Raw genomic sequence first — 24,890 nt, 5'->3', positions numbered from 1 at the left:
TCTATGAAAAATTACATGATCTGATAACCCAGTACGCACAAGACCAAATTTTATTGATGGGCGACTTCAATGGAATTATTCTCCCATCTCTGGACAAAAAATCAAAAGCAAAAGATATCAATGATGGATGCTTGCCTAAAACTTTCTTTGCCATGGCTTCAGAATTAGAATTACAAGACATTTGGAGAACAATGAATACAACAGCTAAAGAATACACCTTTTATTCAGCAAGACATGATTCACACTCCAGAATCGATATGATATGGGCCAGTAAATCAATTTTCACGCAACTACGTAAAATTCATATTTTACCTAGAACTTTTTCTGATCACAATCCTGTTACCTTTGATTGGAACAATAAACAAGCATTTAGATGGCGAATGAACGATAAACTTTTAAAAGACAACAAGATACAAAAGGAATTACAGGTTTTAATGAAAGACTTTTTTGAAATTAACCTTAATGGGGAAACTTCTTTAAATACAGTTTGGGACGCATTCAAAGCTGTTCTGAGAGGTTTTATGATACAGAAACACTCGGCCTGGAAGAAGACTCAATTGCAATTTACAAACAACATACTTTGGAATTTACAAAATTTGGAGCAGAAATTGGTAATGGTAACACAGGAAGAGGAGAGAAGAGAAATTCAAATACAGATTTCTGCATCTAAACACCAATTAAATTTGGTAATAATGGAGGAAATGAATAAAAATCTGAAACTTGCTAAACAAAAGTATTTTGAATATGCAAATAAACCAGGAAAATTTTTAGCAACACAACTGAAGGACTCATTTCAAAAGAAGATTATAACAAAAATCCAAACTGCTAAAGGACCAGTTTATTCAACTTCAGAAATTCAGAAAGAATTTGTTTCATTTTACTCTAAGTTATATCAGAAAGAAAATACTCCAAAACAGAAAATAGATAAATTTCTAAACTCAATACAGATGAAAGCTTTGTCAATGACCCAGAGAGAATGTATTGAAGCTCCAGTAACAAGGGAAGAAATACAAGAAGCAATACTGAGACAAAAAACGGATAAAACACCTGGACCAGATGGAATTACTGCACTATTTTATAGAACATTTAGTGACAATTTAGTTGGATTTTTTGGTTCACTTTACAATGCAATTTTGGACGAGGGAACATCCCCGGAGACTTGGTCACATGCATTTATATCACTGATACCCAAAGAAGGAAGAGATCCAGAAAAAACATCTAATTACAGACCTATATCGCTCTTAAATGTGGATTACAAAATTTTTGCTTCGGTTTTGGCATGTAGGATAAAGCAATTTATTAAGGATCTTATACATGAGGACCAAGCAGGTTTTATACCAGGAAGGCAAATAAAAGACAATGTAAGAATTTTACTAGATTCACTGGAATATTATGACCATAATATTCAACAAACTGCGGCTTTTGTATTTTTGGATGCAGAAAAAGCCTTTGATATGGTCTCTTGGAACTTTTTGAAACGGATTTTGGATAAATTGAATTTTGGAGATCGTTTTCAGAAAGGTATATCGGCTATTTATACCTCCCAACAAGCTAAAATTTTGGTTAATGAATCAATGTCAGATAACTGCCAAATCACGAAAGGGACTAGACAGGGATGTCCCTTGTCTCCACTTTTATTTTTGTTGGTGTTGGAACCGCTATGTGTGAAACTAAGAAGTATGGAGGACATCCGCGGGCTAAGAATTAAAAAACATGAATTTAAGTTGAGAGCATTCGCGGATGACCTACTGCTAATTTTGGAAAACCCAACACAGTCAATGAATATACTTCAGGAGACTTTGGATGATTTTGGAAAAGTATCAGGCTTTAAAGTGAATCAAGAAAAAACAAAGATAATATTTAAAAATTTATCGGAAATACAACAACAGGAATTTATATCATATACTGGCTGGGAGAAAGCTAACAAAGTTAAATACCTGGGAATTTGGATCACTGCAAAGAATAAAGATCTGTTAACCAACAATTACCTCAAGTTATGGGGTAAGATTAAAACTGATATGATTATATGGTCAAACAAAAAATTGTCATTAATGGGACGTATCTCAATGATCCAAATGAATGTCTTACCGAGGATGCTCTTCTTATTCCAAAATTTACCAATAATATCACAAACAAAATATTTTGAAACTTGGAGGAAAGACATTTCAAACTTCATCTGGCAAGGAAAAAAACCAAGGACTGCTTATAAATACTTGGTGGATCTAAAAACTAGAGGAGGTTTAGCACTGCCTAATTTTCAACTCTATGCTGAAGCGGTAGCTTTAGTATGGCTAAAAGACTGGATGAATTTGTCAAATGTACGTTTGCTAGACTTGGAAGGTTATAATAACTTAAGTGGATGGCATGGTTATTTGTGGTATGATAAAATTAAATTACAAGCAACATTCCGTAATCATATAATCAGGTCCTCTCTACTTCGTATTTGGATGAGATATAAACACATTTTGGAACCAGAAACACCGATGTGGATATCGCCCCAAGAAATGCTAACTTTGCGCCCACTTAGACCAGACAAATTTATTACTTATCAAGATCTAATTAATTGGGAAGGAAAGAAATGCTCACTAAAAGACTTTCAACTTCTTAAGGATGATTTACAATGGCTTCAATATTACCAAATCAAATCAGTTTTTGTACAAGATGCAAAAAAAGGTTTCTCTAAAGAAAAATCTCCTTTTCAAAGGATTCTACTAGACAATAATACAAAGCTGATTTCTAAAATGTATAATCTCCTTTTAACAATATATTGTGAGCAGGACACGATTAAACCAACTATGATCGATTGGGCTCAAAATGTGGGACATGATATTGTTTTAAATAAATGGGAAAGATTATGGTCTAAAGATTTAAAAGGAATAAAAGCACAGTCAGTGCGAGAAAACATCTATAAAATGATGTATAGATGGTATCTAACACCCAAGAAAATTGCAAAGATTTATAAAACGATGTCCCCTACTTGTTGGAAATGTAACAAAGAAATTGGTTCCTTTTATCACATGTGGTGGACCTGTGACAAAGCCAAAGACTTCTGGGACATGATTTATAACGAACTGAGATTAATACTACAAAAGAATATATCCAAAACACCAGAAATGATGTTATTGAGTATGATTCCAGACGACTTAGCAACACAAAGAACCTTTTTGATTTATGCCACAACAGCTGCGAGACTGCTTTATGCAGCGAAATGGAAAGGGCTAGAAACTCCAGAGAAAAAAGACTGGATTGTTAAAATGTTTGAAGTGGCAGAAATGGCAAAACTCACAGCTATTCTAAATGAAGAAAATGACGTTCGGTTTTTGGGGGAATGGGGGGCGTGGATGCATTATTGTGAATATGAGTTAAAATTGGGAAGAATGGAAGAATATTTTCTAATCTGATCCAGAGGATTATTTTTGATTTTTTTTATATTGAATAAGCATAATTATATTTACTAACAGATTATGGTTTTTTATATATGGTATTGATATTTTATCAAGATTAGATTACCTATGACGGGATGAACTTTTTATTAAGAGGCAGATAGAGGTGATGGGGAAGTCAAAAAATTTTCCATTTCTTTTTTTTTTCTTTTTTCTTTTCTCTTTTTTATTATATGATATGGAATTATAACAACTTTAGGTTAGAATTGAAATTCAATATTGTTATAGATGTTGTTTAATGCAATGGAAAATTTCTATCATAAAACCCAATAAAATTTATATATATAAAAAAAAAGACTTTATTATTCAGGAAGGCTTTTCTAGACCTCTGAACTACTTAATGTAGCTAACTAAAGGATTGTTATTCTGCTATTTTACATTTTGCTGTGTGATTGGCCTGGTGGACATGGTTTTATTGACTAACGGTTGATGCATCTAGCATGCATCATGGTTGATGCATCATGGGAAACAGTTGCACATCTGTCTCATCCCCCCCTTCTGCCCTAGCCCATGCATTGCTCCCCCTTGTTGGCGGGAATGGGGGGAAAGGCAACATGTATGCTACAGAGCTGTTGCCGCTGCCTGGCACTGAAGAGCACAAGAGCCACCTCACCTGCAAGGGCTGCTGACCCTGGTAGAGGGAAAGGGAGGGCAGAAAGGTGATTTGGGGGTGCATCGCCCAGCTTACCTGTAATGACGTGGCCACCCCGTCAGTTCCTGGCTGTGCAGCTGTTGTACCTGAAATGGAGCTTGAGTGTGAGGACTCAGCCACAGAGTGTGTGGGTTTTGTGCAGAGTTCCTTTCCTTTCCTTTACCCCTTAGAAGCTCCTTGATCCATTGATCTTTAGCAGCATATATCTAGTGTTTGAGAGATATAAGGACTGAAACAAATCTTTCCACTGACAATGTAGCTTTGGGATCCTTATCGCTTAGTAGAAAAGGCATTATGTCAAACACAGAGGCATTAGATTTGTATGTTAAAAGGGGGGAGATATAATGTGATCGAAGTTCCTCATAAAAGCGGCATTCCAAAGGGGCATGAGCTAGTGAATTGATAGAGCCAGAAGAGCAAGGACAGGTCCTGTCTGGATATGGTATATTCAAAATTCCGCCCTTCATAACCATAGAGGGGTTAGCATTCAATCTAGCTAAACAGAAGGCTCTAGAAAGACGAGTTGTCAAATAATACGTATAAGCAGGCAAACCACGTGGTGGTGGTATTCCGAAGAACTGGGATGAACAAACGCGGAGAGCACGAAAAGTAGGGCTGTTATAATCAAGCTCTTTAATTAGCTTTTTAATTTTGGTAAAAGCGTCAGTTCTCCCAAGATCTAATAACATATCCTGCGAGAAGCCCAACAATGACAGTTTCTCATCTAAGATTTTTTGCCATGAGGATTTAAAAGGGTTGTGCTTTAGAGAAGCTAGGAACCCCTCAGTGCTAAAGTACAGTTTAAGGTGTAGTTTAAAGGTCGCCAGCCATGCCATAGCTTCGAGTGACATTTGGCTAAACTTGGAACGAAGAGTAACGCCAGCAACACATCGAGGGGCATTTAGGAGTTTTCGTAAGAGCTGAAACAATGGATGATCTATAGATTCATTGACAACTGTTATCCAAATGGCAACACCAAAAAGAATAATTGGGATAATTTTTAGATTAAAAACCTGAATAGATTAAAAACCCTGGAATATATTTGCCACCTTTGGTGTGGAAAAAGTTGACAATAGCACCAACCCCAGGTTTAATTTTGTTGGACACTGCTTTTTGATGGGCATTCCAATTTAGGTTATGTGAAAATGTGCAGAGTTCCAGCCCTGTTGTACAAAGTGGTCTCCCTTTGTTATTGCTGCCACCGTGAGTGCCACGTCACTCACTCTAAGTCCCCACAAAAGGTGTGTACAGGGGGATCAGTGTTTATGAAGGGGTGGGGCTTTGCTATTGGGTGCCACTGTAGGGGCTTGGCCTTTGTGTGCCCCCAGCCCATTAGCTAGCCACTTGGTCATCTTCCAAAGCTGCCATGGGCCCTGGAGGCATGGCTGCGCCAAGAGGGGGATTTTTGCAAAGTCTTATAATGCAGCTCTACGGGCTGCATCATGATTTCTGCAGGCGTAACTTTGCCCCTGAAAAAGTGTGTGTTCCCAGTCTGAAAGGGCTCAGAGAGCTGGCTAATGTCAGCCCTGCCCCCAGGAACGCTTGAGGAAGAGGCTTGAGGGAAAACAAAGGATTATATTTTTTCCAGTCTTGGGCAGTGGGAGAAGGGCAAGGTAGGCCCATTATGCCATCTGACTGGCAGAAGTGAGGGAGGAGGGCGGTTCAGAGTCTTTAATCTCCCCCAATGAAATAAATCAAACTTTTAAGATCTTTGTGTTACTTGGATTGTGCCTGGAGGGGAGAGATTTGGGTGCGTTATTTTATTTTGGTTTTAAATGGAATTTAAAAAAAACCCCTATTATTTTATGCCACCTTGAAGCACTAGGAAAGGCAGGGTATACATGTTTTAATACATTAATAAATAAAATAAATATGTATTTATTATTCAGAATATGTCTATCCTGCTGTCCAAGATACCTTGCCTAAGGGAGACTACCAATGAAAAAACAATACCATAACACAATTAGTTTAAAACAATTGAAATGATTAATAAAATGCCGACAGCATTTTCAGTAGTTTTTATACTTCCTTCCCCCTCATTAAATGTATATGTGGTTTTTGTTTTGTTTTTTCAGCTCCCTGTGGAGGCCAGTATATTGGATCAGATGGTGTGGTTTTATCACCAAATTACCCTCATAATTACACTGCTGGGCAGACTTGTCATTATTCAATTACTGTGCCTAAGGAATTTGGTAAGTCCCCCCACGCCTGATATATGAGGCTAACTAATTCTTTTACTTTGATTTTATCCTCTGTGTAAAAGTTGATGGACAAAACCTGTATTATAACTGAATGTAGCTAAGTTTAATATGCAGAGTATTTATCAAGATTGTGCTTTCTGATACTGTTTCACTGGGTTTTCTTTATCCAAGAACATTGTTGACACTTTAATGCAATAATTAATTGGATTTATTGGGGGGGGGGGGAGAGAGAGAGTTTTTATATACGTGTGTGTGTGTGTAAATAGGCACAGTACAAAATAAATTTTAAAACCAGAACAATAAAGTATCAAGCAAACCATTGCAACAACATTACCAAGACTCCTAGAAGCATATAAACATACATTGTCTCATCTCATGTGTGTAGTTAAAGAAGGGGATTTCTTTGAATGTTGGCATACTGTCAAGGATGGAGTGTTTTTTTCTCTCTCCTTTGTATATATGCTTCAAAAAGGAGCAGGAAAAAAACTTAAGAAGAATATACATAAACACAAAAATATAATAACAGTAGTGGCGGATCGAGACACAAGTTTTTATAAATGGCTTCCAAATATCTAAAAATAAGTCCATGTACAATTGCCATCTGTATGCCATGCATTCAAATATTTATAGAAGTCTAAGGTCTTCAAGCTATTGATTTATCAGAGGAGGGCTTTTATCTTTCCTGTGTTGTAATATAAGTTTTTTAGCTGTAGTAAGGGCACAAAGGGGCCATTTTCACTGACCATTGGTTAGCCTCCAAAAGACAGGCACATACTTTAAAAGTGCTTAGACATCCTCAAAAGTCAATGAACTTTCTAATACAAAATTAACATAATAACTTCTTCTCCCAAAAACCAAATGACTAGCCATGCCTAAAGCATACGTTTAAGGGATGTGTCTGGTGAGTTACAATGCCAACAATTGGACACTTTACTCATTCCTTTGCTAAGGAGTTGCTCTGATGTCCAGTATATCTTGAACATAATTTTTTGCTGAGTAAGCATGCAATCCTGGGGGGGGGGGGAAGGGAGGGAGCCACGCAGGAACCGGCATGACCCCTACACCAGCATCCATGCCACTTGCACTGTGCAAACTGGTACAGATGCCAGTGCAGAGCAACTTACATCAGTCCTGGTGACAGAGCTGCCTTCAGGCAGCTTCCTAACCCCTTTCAGCCCAGGAACACCCCTTTGTGCTGCGGTGTTGTTATACCAGCTGTTTTGCTGGCATATCACCATTAAGCGCATTGGGGGCCACCGTGTATGCACCCCCCCCAAGAATGGGCTGCCTATCTCAACTCCATGGAGAGAGCAGGTATAAGCTTTAAGGCCCTTTCCCACTGCTTTGGCAAAATAGGGCAATCTAGCTCCTTATTCCATTGATTTCTGAGGCTTTGCATATCATATTTATTAATTGACATTGAATATTCATAAACAAATATTATCGTTTTTGTTTTTTGCTTTGATTCAATTAGAGCTTCTAGGAGCAAAAGGGCCTCTGAAACACTTAACGCTTCAAGGCCATATTTAGATACTAACAGATGTTGCAACAGTTAAGTATTGCCATTCTACATAAGGTGGGAAGTCATATCTAGACCTCAGCCCAGAAAATGGCAAAAAATCATTATCATTAACTATCAGCTATCAACTTCTCTTCTCAAAAAGACTGTGGGTAAAATGCCATTCTGACTGAAATGTCAGAAATTATCCATTTTGGTTCCAATTTGATAATAAGCATTTTTGGGTATCATATCAGAATAATCCCCCCCAGCCTGAGTAAATACAATTTCACAGTAGGTAAATGCAATTCTGTCAATGAGGGAATTAACTTGATTAGATCAGATAATATACTTCAATGATTCATTGTCTTCTCTCCCTAACTCCACTGTGCATCATGGGGATCATTACAATGCTCTCTGCCTGTGAGTGAGTTTTTGGAGGCTTTAGGCTGGGAATAATGTATGAAAGGAAGTCTCTGTTGCATTATCGTTCCCCACAGATTAGATGATACTTTGTTACTCTGTTTTTCTTCCTTGCTTGCTGAAGAGGTTATAAAAGAGACATGAGAAAAAAGCTGGATCATTGAAGCATTTAAATAAGAAATCACTGAGCATTCAAAATTATTGGAGTCTTGAGATAGCAATTACAATAAAAGCCCATTGGAATGTTATACATGAGACATATTTATGACATTAAGTCTGTGTTATAAAATGTTTTTTTTCCCCCTTCACCTTGTGGTCAAGAAGACCTGCAATTTTACTACATCACAGTACTGCTGAAAGTTCTTTGACATTCCCATATACATTGCTTTAGACTCGGCACCTATGCTGAGAAAACTATGGCTGAACTCACATTTTAACAGTAGTAAGAAAATTATACTTAATTACATTTCTATTGAAATGAAAATGTAGTTTTCATTTTGTCTAGAAGTATGTGAATATTTTCAACATGCTGTTATGAAGAAGGACAAATAAGAGAAAGTTTTTTAAATAAATAAATAAATAAATAAATCAGATTTCACATTCTCTTTCGTACTTGTGTACTATGGCCAATTTTGCCACTAATTAAGAACATAAGAAAGGCCCTGCTAGATCAGACCAAGGCCCATCAAGTCCAGCAGTCTGTTCATACAGTGGCCAACCAGGTGCCTCTAGGAAGCCACAAACAAGACGACTGCAGCAGCACCATACTGCCTGTGCTCCACCGCACCCAAAATAATAGGCATGCTCCTCTGATACTAGAGAGAATAGGTATGCAGCATGACTAGTATCCATTTTAACTAATAGCCATGAATACCCCTTTCCTCCATGAATATGTCTACTCCCCTCTTAAAGCCTTCCAAGTTGGCAGCCATCACCACATCTTGGGGCAGGGAGTTCCACAATTTAACTATGCGTTGTATGAAAAAATACTTCCATTTATCTGTTTTGAATCTGTCACCCTCCAGCTTCAACAGATGACCTTGCGTTCTAGTATTATGGGAGAGGGAGAAAAACGTCTCCCTGCCCACTCTCTCCAAACCATGCATAATTTTATAGACCCCTATCATGTCACCCCTCAGCCGCCTTCTTTCCAAGCTAAACAGCCCTAAGCGTCTTAACCGCTCCCCATAGGACAGTTGCTCTAGTCCCCTAATCATTTTGGTTGCTCTTTTCTGTACCTTCTCAAGCTCTGTAATATCGTTTTTAGGTGCGGTGACCAGAACTGTACACAGTATTCCAAGTGTACAGTTCTGGTCCTAGTGGTGTCCCAGTTCTCCCTCCCCCCCTTCTGTCTTTTCTGTTCTATCTATTGGACTTAAGGGGGAAGGGTCTTGATTGCTGTCCCCTGGCTCATAGTGAATCAGTGTGCAAAATAGGTTCAAATTGGCTGCTGATAAATTTTAATCCTATGTTAGAGTTTTTATTGAATTATTGTCGAAAGCTTTCACCGTCAGACACTGAGAGACACTGTCCTTCAGTGTTACTCCTCTGAAGATGCTGGCCACAGCTGCTGGCGAAACGTCAGGAAAGAAAATACCAAGACCACGGTTACACAGCCCGGATAACCTACGAGAACCAATTTTATTGAATTATTGGATTTTATATGTTGTGTGTTGTATTTGATGGATGTGAGCAGCTCTTATCCCAGCCTTGGCCAGGACAGAGAACAGGGTAGAAATTTTTGTTATTATTATTGCAGAATGGGAAGATTTGCCTCTAATTATCTATGACTGGTTCCTGAAACTGACTTTTTAAATTATCTACAGCCTCCGTATACATCATCATCATCATCATCATCATCATCATCATCATCATCATCATCATTATTATTATCATATTATCATTAACATCATCATTATTATTTATTAATTTAATAATAATGATGATGATGATGATGATAATGTATTCGGAGTAGGCTGTAGATAATTTAAAAAGTCAGTTTCAGGAACCAGTCATAGATAATTAGAGGCAAATCTTCCCATTCTGCAGACTTGCAGCAGAGAGCAGAATGGGTCCATCCCATTCAGCCAAATGGACTAGGTGACTTGCAGAAGCCAAAATGGATTTCATAATCAGTTCAGCTTTTTAAAAAATCTCTACCTGTTTTGCTGCATTTTTATTATTTATTTATTTAAACTGTTTATGAACCACCTGTGTACCTTGTGGAATTCTAGGAGGCTTACGATGTAAATAAATCAACAGTGATAAAAATACATAGATCACAATTTAAAATCACAATTAGTACTACTAATAAATAAAAACGAAATTAATCATATGCAGATAAAGTAGATAAAACTGTCTTCAACAGCCTCCTAAAGATTGCACGTTGGGAGGTTGTCCCATAATTGTGGAGCTACCACTAAAAAGGCCCACCCACCAGATGAAATCCTTTGGTTAATGGGACAGTCAGGAGGGCCTCTCCCTATGATCTTAATTCATGGGCAGGAACATATGGGAGAAGATGGTCCTTCAAATATCCTGGCCATATAAGACTTTACAGTACAAAACCAACACCTTGCATTGGGATTGGCAGCAAATCAGAAGCTAATGTAATTGCCTTAGTATTGTGGTTACATACTTCTGGTAACTGACCCCAACCAGCAGTCTAGCCTCAGCATTCTACACTAACTGCAGCTAGAGGCACTGTGGCTAAATCTGACTGAATCAGGAACAGGCAAAGCTGACATTCCAGCCAAAGCTGGCCAAAATCACTTAGAGCTGCCTCAGCTACCTGGTTTTCTAAGGTGAATGCTGTATCAAGCAGTACAGCCAAGCTGTGAACTTAGCTTTTCCAGGGGAGTATAAAACCATCCAAGACAGGAGAGATCTCAAGTCCCTGGTTTACCTTTCTGCTAACCAGGACAACCTCTGTCTTGTCAGGAGTTTGTCACCCTCATCCAGCCCATTACTGATTTCAAGCTCCAGTTCAGAACATCCACTGCATCCTAAGAATTAGGTGGAAAAGAAAGTAGAACTGGATATCATCCGTATATTGGTGACACTGCTGCGCATACCTCCTGTTGACCTCACCCAATGGCTTCATATAGATATTAAATAGCGTTGGGGATAAGATTGAATCCTGCAGAAACCCACAAGCCAACACCCATGGGGCAGAGGAGGAAACCCCCAACACCACTTTCTGAGACCAACCCCCCAGTTAGGATTCGAACTACTGTAACATCAGTTATCATAATATAACATAATATCAGTTAACATAATATAACATGAAATTGTGTAACGTAATATCAGCCCCTTAGTCCCAGTGCCAAGAGGTGGCTTAGTAGGATATGATGGTCAAAATTATCACAGGCTGCTGAGAGATCCAGCAGAATATTCCCCCTGTCTAGTTCTTGATAGAGGTAATCAACAAAGGCAACCAGATGCCGGTGTGGGCCCTTGCGCACCTCCTGTTCACTTTTGGCCCCCAAGGTAAGGAATGGGCTGCAAGTCATAAAAACGTTTGAAATTAGGGTGTGTAAAAAGAAAATACTATTGCTTTCATTTAGATTATAGAGATTCTAAATTCTCTCCAGTTTACACAAACAAATATCAGATTTTCAGTTGAATGAGTAATAAGGGAAAATAATTCTCCAAGAGTTGCACTTAGAAATTGAGGATCAGGGATCCAAGTTGTTTTAGCCTTGGCATCTCTTACATAGTTGGTGCTGATCTTGGGTTTCAACATAAAAAAACCTACTCATTTTTATTTTAAAAATATTTCCTAGGGCCAACCACAGCACAAAGGTGGAAATACCTACACAGGGGCCTGGAAGTGTCTCCTCATTACATGCTCTCCATCTGCTAGATAATGCCACTAAATCTGCCTCCTTTTGACTTGCTTAACAGCAAATAGAGCTGGAGAAGGGACTGATTAACAAGACCCTTTTATATATTTAAAGAGAGATATTTGTGATCATCATAAGCATCAAGGTTCTTGTGTAGGGGTGCCAACTCTGGGTAGGAAAATTTCTGGAAATCTGGGGGGTAGATCCAGGGGACAGCAAGGTTTGGAGAAGGGGAGGGACCTTCGTTTCCGTCCGTCTCATACACAAGCTCATGGTTTACAACCATAGCAAAGATAAGTCCAGCTGTAGTACAGAAAATTAATTACCTGGGACTGCTAGAGATAAACAGCAACCTCTCCAATTAAAATTAAACTAAAATGAGCTAAAATAAATGCTAGACCTCTAAAATTCTGGCAGGAGAACATGACACAGCAGTGTGCTGGTTGCCATCCTGAATCCTCTGTGGGGGGGAGGGACGTCTGCAGGTTATAATTCCATAGATTCCACCCTCTAAAGTAGTGGTTCCCAAAGGTTTCAGGCCACCCTTGGTTCCACAGACTAAACCCCAGCGCCCCCTACCCTATCCAACAACACAGTTGAAGAGACCCACCTCTAGCACCCCCCTGCTGCCCCCTTGCCTCTTAGTGCCCCCCCAGGTAATCCCACCGCCCCCCCCCCAGGGGGTGGTACTGCCCACTTTGGGAACCACTACTCTAAAGCATCCATTCTCTGATCTCTTGTCATCTGGAGATAAATTGTAATTCTGGGATATCTCCGGGCTGCATCTGGAGGTTGGCAACCTTAACCCTTATAGATATTTGACTACAGGGAACAGGAAAACTTCTGCACCTCTCATTTTTTATTATTAAAAATTCTCTTATTTTTATTACTATTCACAGCTGGGGGGCTGCAATGGAAGGTTTTGGGATAATGGAAGATAATACTTCTGTTTGCTATAAGGTAGCAGTACTGATGTTATGCTTTACAGATATGTGTAACATCTGACAAGAAAGGCAGTTATCATTGCAGGATTCATACCTGCAAAGCCCTACTATGCTAAAATCTACTGACTGGAGCCAAGCTATGATGTTTGCTATGAGCCGCTTCGTTGTATTCCTTGGATTTCATTCTTACTTTCCAGGCCTTTTAAAATATAGTGCTATTACCACCTCCTTTCCCTTCTAATACAAATCAAACTGCAAGTTCAGGTACACTGGGACAGATACTCTTACAGAACCAATCTTCAGGGAAAGTACTGTAGACAGTCTAATCCCTGCAAGAGATATCCTATAGGAACAAGAAAACTGAGCTGAAGGTGAAATTTTTATAGTTATATATAGTTATTCTCTTTATTCTCTTTAGTGAACAGACATTGTTCTCCCATGTTTCATGGTGTTGCTCTGGATTATGGCACTGTAGCTGCTTATTTATTTCATTTGGAATCACCTGATGTCCACAGTGCATTTATGCTTGCCAGACTTAATATTCTTCCATCAGCCATTTTATATGGTAGATATAAGAGAATTCCTCTCAGTGACAAGTGTTGTCCATGTATGGTTGGGGTACCTGAACACTTAATTCATGGGTTGTTGTATTGTAAATTTTACTTGGGGCCAAGGAATGCTTTTATCAGACCTCTTTTGTCTAGTGCCCAGAGCTTCTCAGACCAGCAGTTGGTGACGTATCTTTTATCACATAGAAACTTTTTTTATCACTCAACAAGTAGCCAGATATCGGCTAGCTGCATCAAGATTACGTGAACAGCTTATATGTGTTCCTAGATATTGTTACTGACATTGTTGTTGTTTTAATGCTTTTATAGACTGTTTTTTGCAATTTTCTTTTATAAACATGGTGTGACAAATGCCTAATAAAGGTGATGATGATGATATATATAGTTGGTCTTGTTCCACGTATTTAGATGCAATGTTTGAATTGCCATTTCAAATTCAACAAACTTTCAAGTATCATAACATTTCTACAAAGTTGTCTTTTAGGAATTGTAATGTGCATAGAAGCCAGTTTAAATGTTGGCCAGCCCAAACAACAAAAATTGTCCGATTGTCACAATATTCCTCTTTGGACCAGGCATTCAAAGAGACACAAAACAAAGCCTTTCTAACCATTACAAATAAGTAAATCTAATGTATCTTATTTTATGCTTAATAAATGCTTTTGTTACATTTTACAGTTGTTTTTGGACAGTTTGCCTATTTCCAGACTGCACTAAATGATGTGGTAGAATTATTTGATGGAGAACATCCACAGGCCAGGCTTCTGAGTTCACTTTCTGGATCTCACTCAGGTAAATGTGCAGACAATCTGTCCCTATGTAAAAAGCTTGGATTTACTATAGTTTACAACCCTGAATCCGCAGGGTAGAAGTATATTCCCTATATTCTCGAGTTTGTTATCATAGGACTAAAAGTTGTGAATTCAGAAAAGTGCAAATTTTTATTTATCCTTAAAAAAAAATCATGCTTCTAGCTGAGCTTCTGTACAGTTCCCTGCCCCGCTCCTGTTTACTGCTTCCTTTTCCTCTCTGGATTCTTCACATGGATAATTCTAGCCTATTTGGATTCTTCACATGGGTAATTCTAGCCTATCAGAGATTAGGAAGCAAATGAGAGATACTGCGACGTAATAAGGTCCCTGAGGACAAGTGAAGTCAATTGAGACTGAAAAAGTGCTTCTTGAGCCAGTTGTTTAGTTACTTTTAGCCATTCAGGACTCATAAGAGTTGGTCCTGCAGAAAAGCTCATAGAAAAAGTTGTGGAACAGATCTTTCTTCAAATTTTCCTAACCTAAGCAGCCTGCCGCTTTCTTTGGAAATCCATTGGAGGATTGGGAGACCCTTACAAATAAGATTGTACCATGGAATGGAGTGCTACAACAGCAAAGGGGTAATCAGATAAAATCAGGTCTTCCCTCTTCTGGTGGCTGTTTCAACGGTAGAGGCAGGAAGAGCAATTTTACCTGATTCCCCTCATCAGTGCCCTGTAAAGTGGTACATTTTGTTTGCAAGGCTCCTGATCTTCAGAGAGGATTTTTAGAACCAACAGCAGGCTAATTGGAAAAGGCAGGAGAAGCTCCTCTTTGCTTCCATGAGTTTCTCTGCTGGATTCAACCCAGATCAGATCCATCTGATTTGGCTATATGATGTTTCTAACGCCAAATGAGCATCAAATGAAAATGTAAACGAACAGTTGTTGTTTTTTTAAGTAATGATGCATAGATGTATAGATCAGCCGTTGCTATGTATATTTGTATTATCCTGCTGGCATTAACCAATAAATTTGTAAGTCAACAATAGCTAATTTTGCATAAACACCATATTTCAGTAGTTCCTACTTGTGTGTGCACGTGCGTCTCATCATTTTCCGTTTAAATTCTGATTTATAGGCGAGACCTTGCCTTTAGCCACGTCAAATCAGATTCTCTTGAGGTTCAGCACCAAGAGTGGAGCATCTGCCAGAGGCTTCCATTTTGTCTATCAAGGTATTTGCTTTGCTGTATTCTAAGGACTGCATGGAGGGGGTGACACTGCCACTAAACATAATTATTTCAGGGAGTGATGGGAAAGGTAGTTGTCTCATAAGGTTTTTGAAATATGGTTCACAATATTTTTCTGAAATCTTACTAAGTTAAAATGACTTACGGCATGCAGAAAATAGGGCCAGCAGAGTATGTTCAAACACTTACAACACAATCCGAAGGAGGGTCCGAAAGTGTTGAGGAGGCGACGTGACCCTGATGCTGTATAAATGCCATTTGTGCCAGCTAAAGGGGCATTTATGCTGGCACCGGGCTGCTTATGCTGACACCAGGGAACAGCGCGGCAGCACCTTTCATGGATGCTGATGCAGTGGTGGCAGCAGCGCACCTCCGGCGCTGGGGCTCATACCCATGCCTTAGGGGGCATTCCCGGGGGTGGGGCTGACATTAGTCAGCTCCCTGAGCCCTTTCGCCCCAGGAACACATACTTCTGTCAGCGTGAACTTACGCTAGCAAAAATGGAAGTGCAGCCCATGGAGCTGCATACAGCAGTTCCACAGGTTTTGGGGAAGCATCCCTTTTCTGCTTGCTGGCTGCAACACAGCAAACTGCTCAGGAGGCAGCTTGACTGCGCCGTCCCCGGCCTCAGCGCAACTATCCTCCCACAGGATTGTGCTGCCTGTCTTCCAAGGTACCATGCAGCCTGGTGTCTCTTCCAAAAAGTTCTTAACCTGCTGGCCACATTCCTCATCTGCAGCTTTCACACATCGTGATTTATTATCTAGACGGAAATTACTCTGGTGTGCAAATACTTAGTGGGATAGATGTGACATGTTAAAAATTATTTAAATGAAGCATCTGGCATTTGTGAGTGCTTTTCACATATCCTGTCTTTTTTTAAAAAAATGGGGCACTTTGTGAATGTTCAGATGTATAAAGGTGAAGTAACTGCGTACCTATTCAAACATTCTTTAGCACGTTCTTTCTTGTGGGTTTTAGAGGGGAAAGCTGGAGCAAGAAACCTTAAAAATACTTTCTGCTGAGCACCATCTTTACATATTAATTCAAATAGTGAAAGAATTTTCAATTCTCTAACTAGCTGAAACACAAGGTTTAGGGAAGTAGACGAGTTTCATGTCACCTTTCCACAAATAAACCTAAGGGGGGGGGGGGGGAAATGATTTATTCCACAGATAACTTCAGCAAGAATGAACAGAATAATTTCATGTTCACAAACAGTACCCTCAGCAGGGTTGTCAGGTTCCTCTTCGCCACCGGCGGGAGGTTTTTGGGGCAGAGCCTGCGGAGGGCGGGGTTTGGGGAGGGGAGGGACTTCAATGCCATAGATTCCAGTTGCCAAAGCGACCATTTTCTCCAGGTGAACTGATCTCTATCGGCTGGAGATCAGTTGTAATAGCAGGAGGCTAAATGTGAATTAGTTTTGTGTAGTGGTTAGAAAATTGGACTAGGATCTGGAAGACCCAGGTTCGAATTTTCACTCTGCCATGGGTAACCTTGGGCCTGTTGCACACTCAGCCCAACCTACCTCACAGGACTGTTAAAGATAAAATAGAGGAGAGGAGAATGATATAAGCTGTTTTGGGACCCATTGGGGTGAAAGGTGGAGATAAGTAAAGTAAAAAATAAAATAAAATAAAGAAAAGTAAACTTGGATTGCATAGATAATATACCTTATATTCTGGCAAAGCCTCCAGGTTCAACATCTTGTAAGCCCTGTTAGACCAACTGATATTTAGTTGATAGGTCAGACTGAAAACAGCCATCAGTGGAACAAGAGCTTGAAAGACATCTTGTTTGCAGTTGCGAAAAGGATTGACTCATAATAGAGACATGTGTACAAGCAGCAGGGGGGAAGGTAGCATGGTATAGCCCAATCTCTTCATATCGCAAAAACTAAGCAGGGTTGATACTTAGAAGCGAGACCGCGAAGGAAGACTCTGCAGAGGAAGGCATTGGCAAGCCACCTCTGCTTTTCATTTGGCTTGAAAGCTCCTTGCTGGGGTCGTCATAAGGCTGTGACTTGGTGGCACTTTATAAACATATTACAAGCAGCAAAAGGCCCATTTTGGCCTTTGAGGGAAGACTTATTGGGGCCAGGACTGGCTAGGGTTGACAGCTTCAGACTGGGAAATTCTTGGAGATGTGGTGAAGTTTGAGGATGGCAGGGTTTGGGGAGAGGAGAGGCCTCAACTGGATATAATGCCATAGAGTCCACCCTCCAGAGCAGCCATTTTCTCCAGGGGGACAGATCTCTGTTGTCTGGAGTTCATTTGTAATTCTGGGAGATCTCTAGGTCCCATCTGGGGTTTGGCAACCTCTTCATGACTTGATGCCACCCAACTTATATGACTCTAATAGACCTGGCTGCTTGTTACTGTTCAACAGCAGCCACTCTATGAAAGCTAGTGTGGTAGAGCTTCATAATAGTGTCTGAGAGACACAGTTTTGAATTCCAATCTTGCTGTGGAAGCTCACTGGGTGATTTTGGACCAGTCACATACTTTCAGGCTAACCTATCTCACAGGGTTGTTGTGCAGATAAAAAATGGGGAGAGGAGAATAATATACCCTGCTTTGGTACCCACTGTGAAGAAAGTTGGGGTAAAAATTGAGTAAATAAATAATAAATATAGGTGAAAATTGGAAGTAGATAAAGGCAGGTTTATGAATGGCTAAGAAGGAGGAAATGAGGCATGAAAAAGGAAGAGGATATGGGGATTGCCGGAGAAAATAAAGAGGAAATGGTGTGGGGAAGGGGGAAAAGTGAGGAGCCCCCCACCCACAAGTCCTTGAGGATTGCCTGCAATGCAAGTGGGCCTGGTCCAGTGGCTAGCACCTCAAAACTGGACCACAGTATTCCTAGGTAGAGGCTGCAGTGGGGGGGGGAGGGAGAGAGAGAGAAAGCTTAAAACAAAGGGACAGATAAAGGTAGGTTGGCTGTTGGAAGGGAAGGAGATAGGATTGCCAACTCCAGTGAGGAAATACCTGGAGTTTTTTTTGGGGGGGGGGGGTTCCTGGGGAGGGGGGGTTTGTGGAGGAGAGGGACCTCAGAAGGATATAATGCCATGGACTTTGTTAAGTCCGCGTGGGGAGGACACACGAGGTCAAGACAGAGTTCCAACAACAATGCTTTATTGTAGTGAAGAACAGAACTAAAGAGCACAGTTCAAACGGCCCTGCTTATATGCCCCCCTGGCTGCCCACGGCCACTCCCCCCCGATCCGTGATAGGGGGGAACAACCCCTGGTCGCCAACGGTGCATGCGCCGTAACGCCTCCTTCATTGTTGAGATCATTCGCTCCTTCTGGCCATTGGTGGCAGGAAGGAATGGGGCCGAGGTCACGTGGCGGATTAAGTTGTCAGCCAGGAACCCCTGGAATTCGGCCGAGGTGTATTGGGCCCCGTTGTCAGAGACCACGGTGTCTGGCAAGCCGTGGGTCGCAAAGAGCCGGCGCAGCTCCCAGACGGCTACTTGCGTGGTCATTGACCAGACATCTATCACCTCCAGCCACCCGGAGTAGGAGTCAACGACAATCAGGAATGTCTTACCCTGGAAAGGCGCCGCAAAGTCAATGTGGATGTGGGACCAGGGCGTGTGCGTTGACTCCCAGTGCTGGGTCAGTGTGCGCGGCGCAACGCTTGACCCACTCTTCTACTGCGGCATCGATGCCCCGCCACCACATGTAGCTCCAGGCCAGGGCCTTCATGCGCACGATTCTGTGATGGCAGATGTGTAGTGCCTCTAGTTTGGCCGGAACCACGACCCGGCTCCCCCAGAGCAGGCAGCCCATGTGGAGGGACAGCTCGTGCTGGCAGGTGGCGAACGGCGTGAACTCCCTGTCCAGACGGGCTGCCGGTCACCCCTTCCCCACCCAGTTGAGAACCCGGGCAAGGGTTCGGTCCTTAGCCATATGGGCAGTGATGTCCGATGCCTGCAGGGGCGGCTCCGGCAGGATCTCAAGCAGCAGGACGTCGTGGGCCGGAGAGGGGTTGGGGTCGGAACACTTGAGCGGCAGGCGGCTGAGGGCGTCCGCATTCGCGATGCTCTTGCTGGGACGATGCAGGAGCCTGAAGTCGTACGCGTTCAGAAAGATCGACCAGCGGAGCATGCGGGGGGACAGGATCTGTGGAGTCTGGCGATCTGGCACAAACAGGCCCAGTAGCGGCTTGTGATCCGTCACGACAGCGAAGGGACGGCCATACACGTAATCGTGGAATTTCTTGATGCCGGCCACGATGGCAAGAGCCTCCCGGTCAATCTGGGCATAATTGCACTCCGCTGAGGAGAGATTCTGGGGGTAGAACATGATCGGGGCCTCCCGACCATCCGGCAACAGGTGGTTGAGGATGACTCTAATGCCATAGGGCAAGGCATCACAGGTCAACACCACCAGCAGGCACTCGTCAAAGTGGACGAGCAGGCTAGAAGATGACAAGAGGTCCTTGGCGGCCTCAAATGCCTGCTGCTGCTGCTGCTTGCCCCAGGACCACGGGGTAGCCTTGTTGAGGAGATGGTGCAGCGGCTCCGCTACCGATGCCTTGTTGGGCAGGAAGGCATGGTAGAAATTAAGAAGTCCCAGGAATGACTGAAGTTCCTGCTTGCACTGGGGTGTAGGAGCGCTGTGGATGGCCTTGATCTTGTCGGGCGTGGGGTGGATGCCGTCGGCGTCGATCAAGTAGCTGAGGAATTCCACTTGTGGCTGGCCCAGCTGGCACTTTTCCTGCTTCACGGTGAGGCCAGCGTCCCAGAAACGGCTGAGCACCCGGCGGACGAGCTCCAGGAGCTCCCCCTCGGAGCCGGCAGTGTCCAGGACATTGTCAAAATATGGCATTTCGCCTGACAAACCCTTGAGGAGGTCTTCCATTAGATTCTGGAAGATGCCCGGGGCCGTGCTGACCGCGAACTGCAGGCGCGTTACCCGGAAGGCACCCCGGTGGGTGACTATTGTCTGCGACTCAGCCGATTTAGAGTCCACAGGCAGCTGCTGGTAAGCCTGGGTGAGGTCCAGCTTGGTGAACACCCAGCCCCTGGCAAGGGAGGCCAGGAGGTGGCTGACGACTGGCACCGGGTAGGCATGGGACTGGAGGACCTTGTTGAGAGTACATTTGTAGTCCGCACATATGCGGACATCCCCGTTGGCCTTCAACAGCGTCACAATTGGGGTCTCCCCCTTCGCATTTGGCACAGGCACCAGGACACCCTGAGTGATGAGACGGTCGAGCTCGGCGTCGATCCGGTCCTTGAGAGCGAAGGGGACCCGGCATGGCTTGAGTCGGATGGGGTGGTGGCAGGGTCGACATGCAGGCGGACAGGCGGCCCCTTGTAGCAGCCCAGTGGGCCCTTCCAGACATCCTTGAGCTCGGACCAGACAGAGTTGAGGGCAGGTTGGCTGATGCGGTGGATGCCCGCGAGGTGGATCCCCAGGGCCAGGAACCACTCGAGGCCTAGGAGGCTGGCACGGGGACTGTCGACCATGACAAGGAGGAGGCGGCTGGAACGTTGCTGGAACCGGACGATCATGTAGGCAACACCCCGGACCGGTACCTGACGATGCTGGTAATCGGAGATGATGATGCCGGTCGGCTGCAGCTTGGGAAGGCAGGCGTAGTGGCCCAGGTCACGGAAAGTGTCCAAGGAGATGATGGAGAGGGCCGAACCCGAGTCAACCTCCATCTCGCAAGGGGCACCCTCAATCTTGACTGAGACGGAGACCTTTTCCACGCCGTGGACCCTGTGGAGGTGGGTGCTCTAGACGGCGTGCCCGCAGCGGCAAGACAAAGCACGGTCACCATTGGCCATTTTGTGGACGGGGTGTGCGACGCCATCTTTCTTTCTGGAGCCAGGCAGACGACCCTTCTTGGTGGAGCAACAGATTAGGGCTGTTGAAAAAAAAAATTCGGCAAAATTCGGATCTGGCAAAATCCGGCCTGTTTTGATCCAGGAAATGCCGAAGTCCGAACTCCCCCACTTCGGTTCCATGGAATCCGGCGCGAGATTTGAGTTCGGGGGAAAAATTCGGCCGAATAAAGCCATAAAAAACACATTTGCCCCTTTCCGTGGCTCCGGGGGGGCATTTTTGGGGTTTAAGGTCCCAAACTTTCAGCGTAGCTTGAGGGGGGCTTATTGCAAGAACCCCAAGTTTTGTGAAGATTGGATCTGGGGGGGCTGAGATATGGGGGCCGGAAAGGGTTCCCCCTCCTTAATGTGCATCTATTCCATTTTACAGCACATTCGAGCCTTTCCACGGCTCCGGGGGGGGGCATTTTTGGAGGTAGACATTCCAAACTTTCAGCGTGACTTGAGGGGGCCCTTCTTGCAAGAACCCCCAAGTTTTGTGAAGATTGGATCGGGGGCGAGATATGCTGTCCCCCCCATCCATCCACTGGAATGATTGCAAGCAGGCGCGATCCTGTGCATCTCAAGAGCGGCAAATCCAAGGCAAAACCTCCCGTGCTAACCATTGCAATGCAAAGCAACATGCGAGTGACCATGGAAAGGAACAGAGGCGCGCTAGGCTAGCTATGCCGAAGGAGCAACACACGACCTTTGGAGTGTGCAATTGAAATTTGCAAACTCCAAGGCAGAGGCACTCTACCTATGCATTGCATATGCTATTAATTAACTCAGCAAAAAGGGAAAAAAGGAGCAGGTGACTTGCAAATGCATTGTAAAAGTCACATTTTGCAAAAACAATTTCGAGCAAGCAGCAAAACAGACCATGCAAAAAAGACCCAAATTTAGTATTTTCTGCCCTGCTCCTTCTTCTCATGGTGGAGGGACACTCCCCCCTTATGCAAATGACCCAAGCGGAGGGAGACTCATGCAAGTTGCCCCCCCCCTCAGACCAATACCGCTCGGCTCGGCTGGACCCCAAACTGAGACTCGCGTCACTAGCCACCGCACAGACTCAACTTTAAACTTTAATAGCAGAACACACACTCCCCCAGAGGTGAGCGGGCACCCCCCCTCAGCAAAATGGGCAAAAGCCCCCTTTGGCTCCCCCCACCCACAGAAACTGCTGCCACACACACACACACAGGGGAAAAATTATAGAGAAAAGCCCCAAAATGGGTCTTACTGTGGATGTCTTCTCAGGAGTAATCCAATACGATTCCATTTATGCACGGGAGGTTTTGCCTTGGATTTGCCGCTCTCAAGATGCACAGGACCACATATCTCACCCCCCCGATCCAATCTTCACAAAACTTGCAAGAAGGGTCACTTTAAGCTACGCTGAAATTTTGGAATGTCTACCTCCAAAAATGCCCCCCCTGGAGCCGTGGAAAGGCGCGAATGTGCTGTAAAATGGAATAGATGCACATTAAGGAGGGGGGGACCCCTTCCGGGCCCCATATCTCGCCCCCCGATCCAATCTTCACAAAACTTGGAGTTCTTGCAAGAAGGGTCACCTTAAGCTATGCTGAAAATTTGGAACGTCTACCTCCAAACATGCCCCCCCTGGAGCCGTGGAAAGGCTCGAATGTGCACATGCACCCCCCCACGGGGATATCTCTCTCACACAAACTCTTTCTCTCCCCCGGGCCGCTCAGCAGCTGGGCTCATGCACTCAACCGCGACTGATTGGCCAGAAGAAGACCCAGCTTGGCCACCGATTGGCCGTGGGAGAATGCAGCTTACTAACTGACGGTTATGCTGCTGTTTCTGAGTCCTGAATTTGCCAGATTTATCTGGAGTCAGCCCGAACTCGCCAAATTTGGCTCATCGTTTTCCCGCCTTTTTTGAATTTGGTTCCATCTGAACTAGAAACCGTAGAATTGGGGAAAATTCAGCTGTTTTTTCACCGTTTGTTTCGGTTAGGACGAACCGAATCGACAGCCCTACGGCAGACCTTGGCAATGTGGCCCGCTCTGCCACAGCCCCGGCACTCTGCGTCGCGGAAACGGCAAGTGCGGTGGGCGTGGGCTTCTCCGCAGCTGGTGCACGGGCGAGCCATTTTGCCCTGCGACCGGTGCCTCCGGGTGGCCATTTTGTGGGCCTCGTCCTCGACATCCTCATCGCTGGCGCTCTTATAGTGGACGGGAGCCAGAGTAGATGGAGGAGGCGTGGCGCCGCAGTCACCCAGACCGTCAGCCCGCGAGGAGGATTCAGCCACCGTGGCTTCCTCAACGGCTGCCGTGAGGGAGACGTCCTTCCTCGCGATGAGTCTGTGGCGCACCTTCTCGTTCTTCAGACTGAAGACGAAACGGTCAAGCAGTGTGCCATCGAGGTTCGGGAATTTGCAGAAACGGGCCGTCTGGCGGAGGGCCACGAGGTACGTGGCGGCGGTCTCGCCGGGCTCCTGGTCCCGCAGGTGGAACGGCAGGCTGCGAGCGAGCCGCATGGGCTGGGGTGAGAAATGGTTCCCCAGAGAGGCCAAGATGTCAGGCAATGGCGTCTCGCTCAGCTTCACGGGAGCCAGTAGGGACTGGGCGAGCTGGAAGGTCCACGGTCTGCACATGCTGAGGAAAAGCAAGTCCTTCTTGCTGGGGTCTGTGATGTCATTGGCATCCAAGAAGAACGTCACCCGGTTGGCATAGCTTTCCCATTCACTGGGGCTGGCAGAGTCGAACGCTTCCATTGCAGCGAGGTGTTGCGTGTCTGGTGTGTCATGAGGATTTCAGCAAGGCGAGCCGGTCTGCCTACTGGGCACTGTGAGGTTGCGGAAGTCGAAGGTGATTTCAGCAAGAGTGATCTCAGCAGGAGAGCCGGACTGCCTACCAGCCTTCATCGCCACTGTTAAGTCTGCGTGGGGAGGACACATGAGGTTGAGATGTTCCAACAACAACACTTTATTGTAGTGAAGAACAGAACTAAAGAACACAGTGCAAACGGCCCTGCTTATATGCCCCCCTGGCCGCCCGCAGCCACTCCCCCCCTGATCTGTGATAGGGGGGAACAACCCCGGGTCGCCAATGGCGCGTGCCAGCTTAGGGCCAATGGTGTGTGCCGGTTTGGGCCAATGGCGCGTGCAGGGTTTAGGATCCTTCGTTTGAGACTCAAGCTCCTAAGTTTCCCCCTGCATATCGCCTAACTATGTACATACATAACAGACTTTACCCTCCAAAGCAGCCATTTCCTTCAGGGGAACTAGAGATCAATGTCCCTGGAGAAAATGGCTGCTTTAGAGGATGAGGTCTATGACACTATACCCTGCTGAAGCACTTCCCTCCCGAAACCTTTCCCACCAAGTTTCCATCCACAAATCTCTAGGAATCTCCCCAGTGGCTACCCTAAGGGGAACTGATCCCTGTAGTTGGGAAATCTGTTATGATTCCAGGAGATCTTCAGGTCCTATCTGGAGGTTGGCAATCC

At 44.1% G+C, this 24,890-nt stretch overlaps 1 protein-coding gene across 1 annotated transcript in view; it reads left to right on the top strand.

Moving 5' to 3' along the window:
- CSMD1 (CUB and Sushi multiple domains 1) overlaps nucleotides 1-24,890 on the top strand; it is a 439,588-nt gene that overhangs the window by 255,121 nt on the left and 159,577 nt on the right. Inside the window, exons 25-27 of the mRNA XM_056856290.1 lie at nucleotides 6,171-6,287; nucleotides 14,254-14,367; nucleotides 15,465-15,560. Coding sequence (XP_056712268.1) covers nucleotides 6,171-6,287; nucleotides 14,254-14,367; nucleotides 15,465-15,560 — 327 coding nt within the window. The remainder of the gene's footprint in view (nucleotides 1-6,170; nucleotides 6,288-14,253; nucleotides 14,368-15,464; nucleotides 15,561-24,890) is intronic.

The sequence above is a fragment of the Euleptes europaea genome, chromosome 10, assembly GCF_029931775.1.
Source record: "Euleptes europaea isolate rEulEur1 chromosome 10, rEulEur1.hap1, whole genome shotgun sequence".
NCBI lineage: Eukaryota > Metazoa > Chordata > Lepidosauria > Squamata > Sphaerodactylidae > Euleptes > Euleptes europaea.
This window is presented reverse-complemented; position numbering and strand designations above follow the sequence as displayed.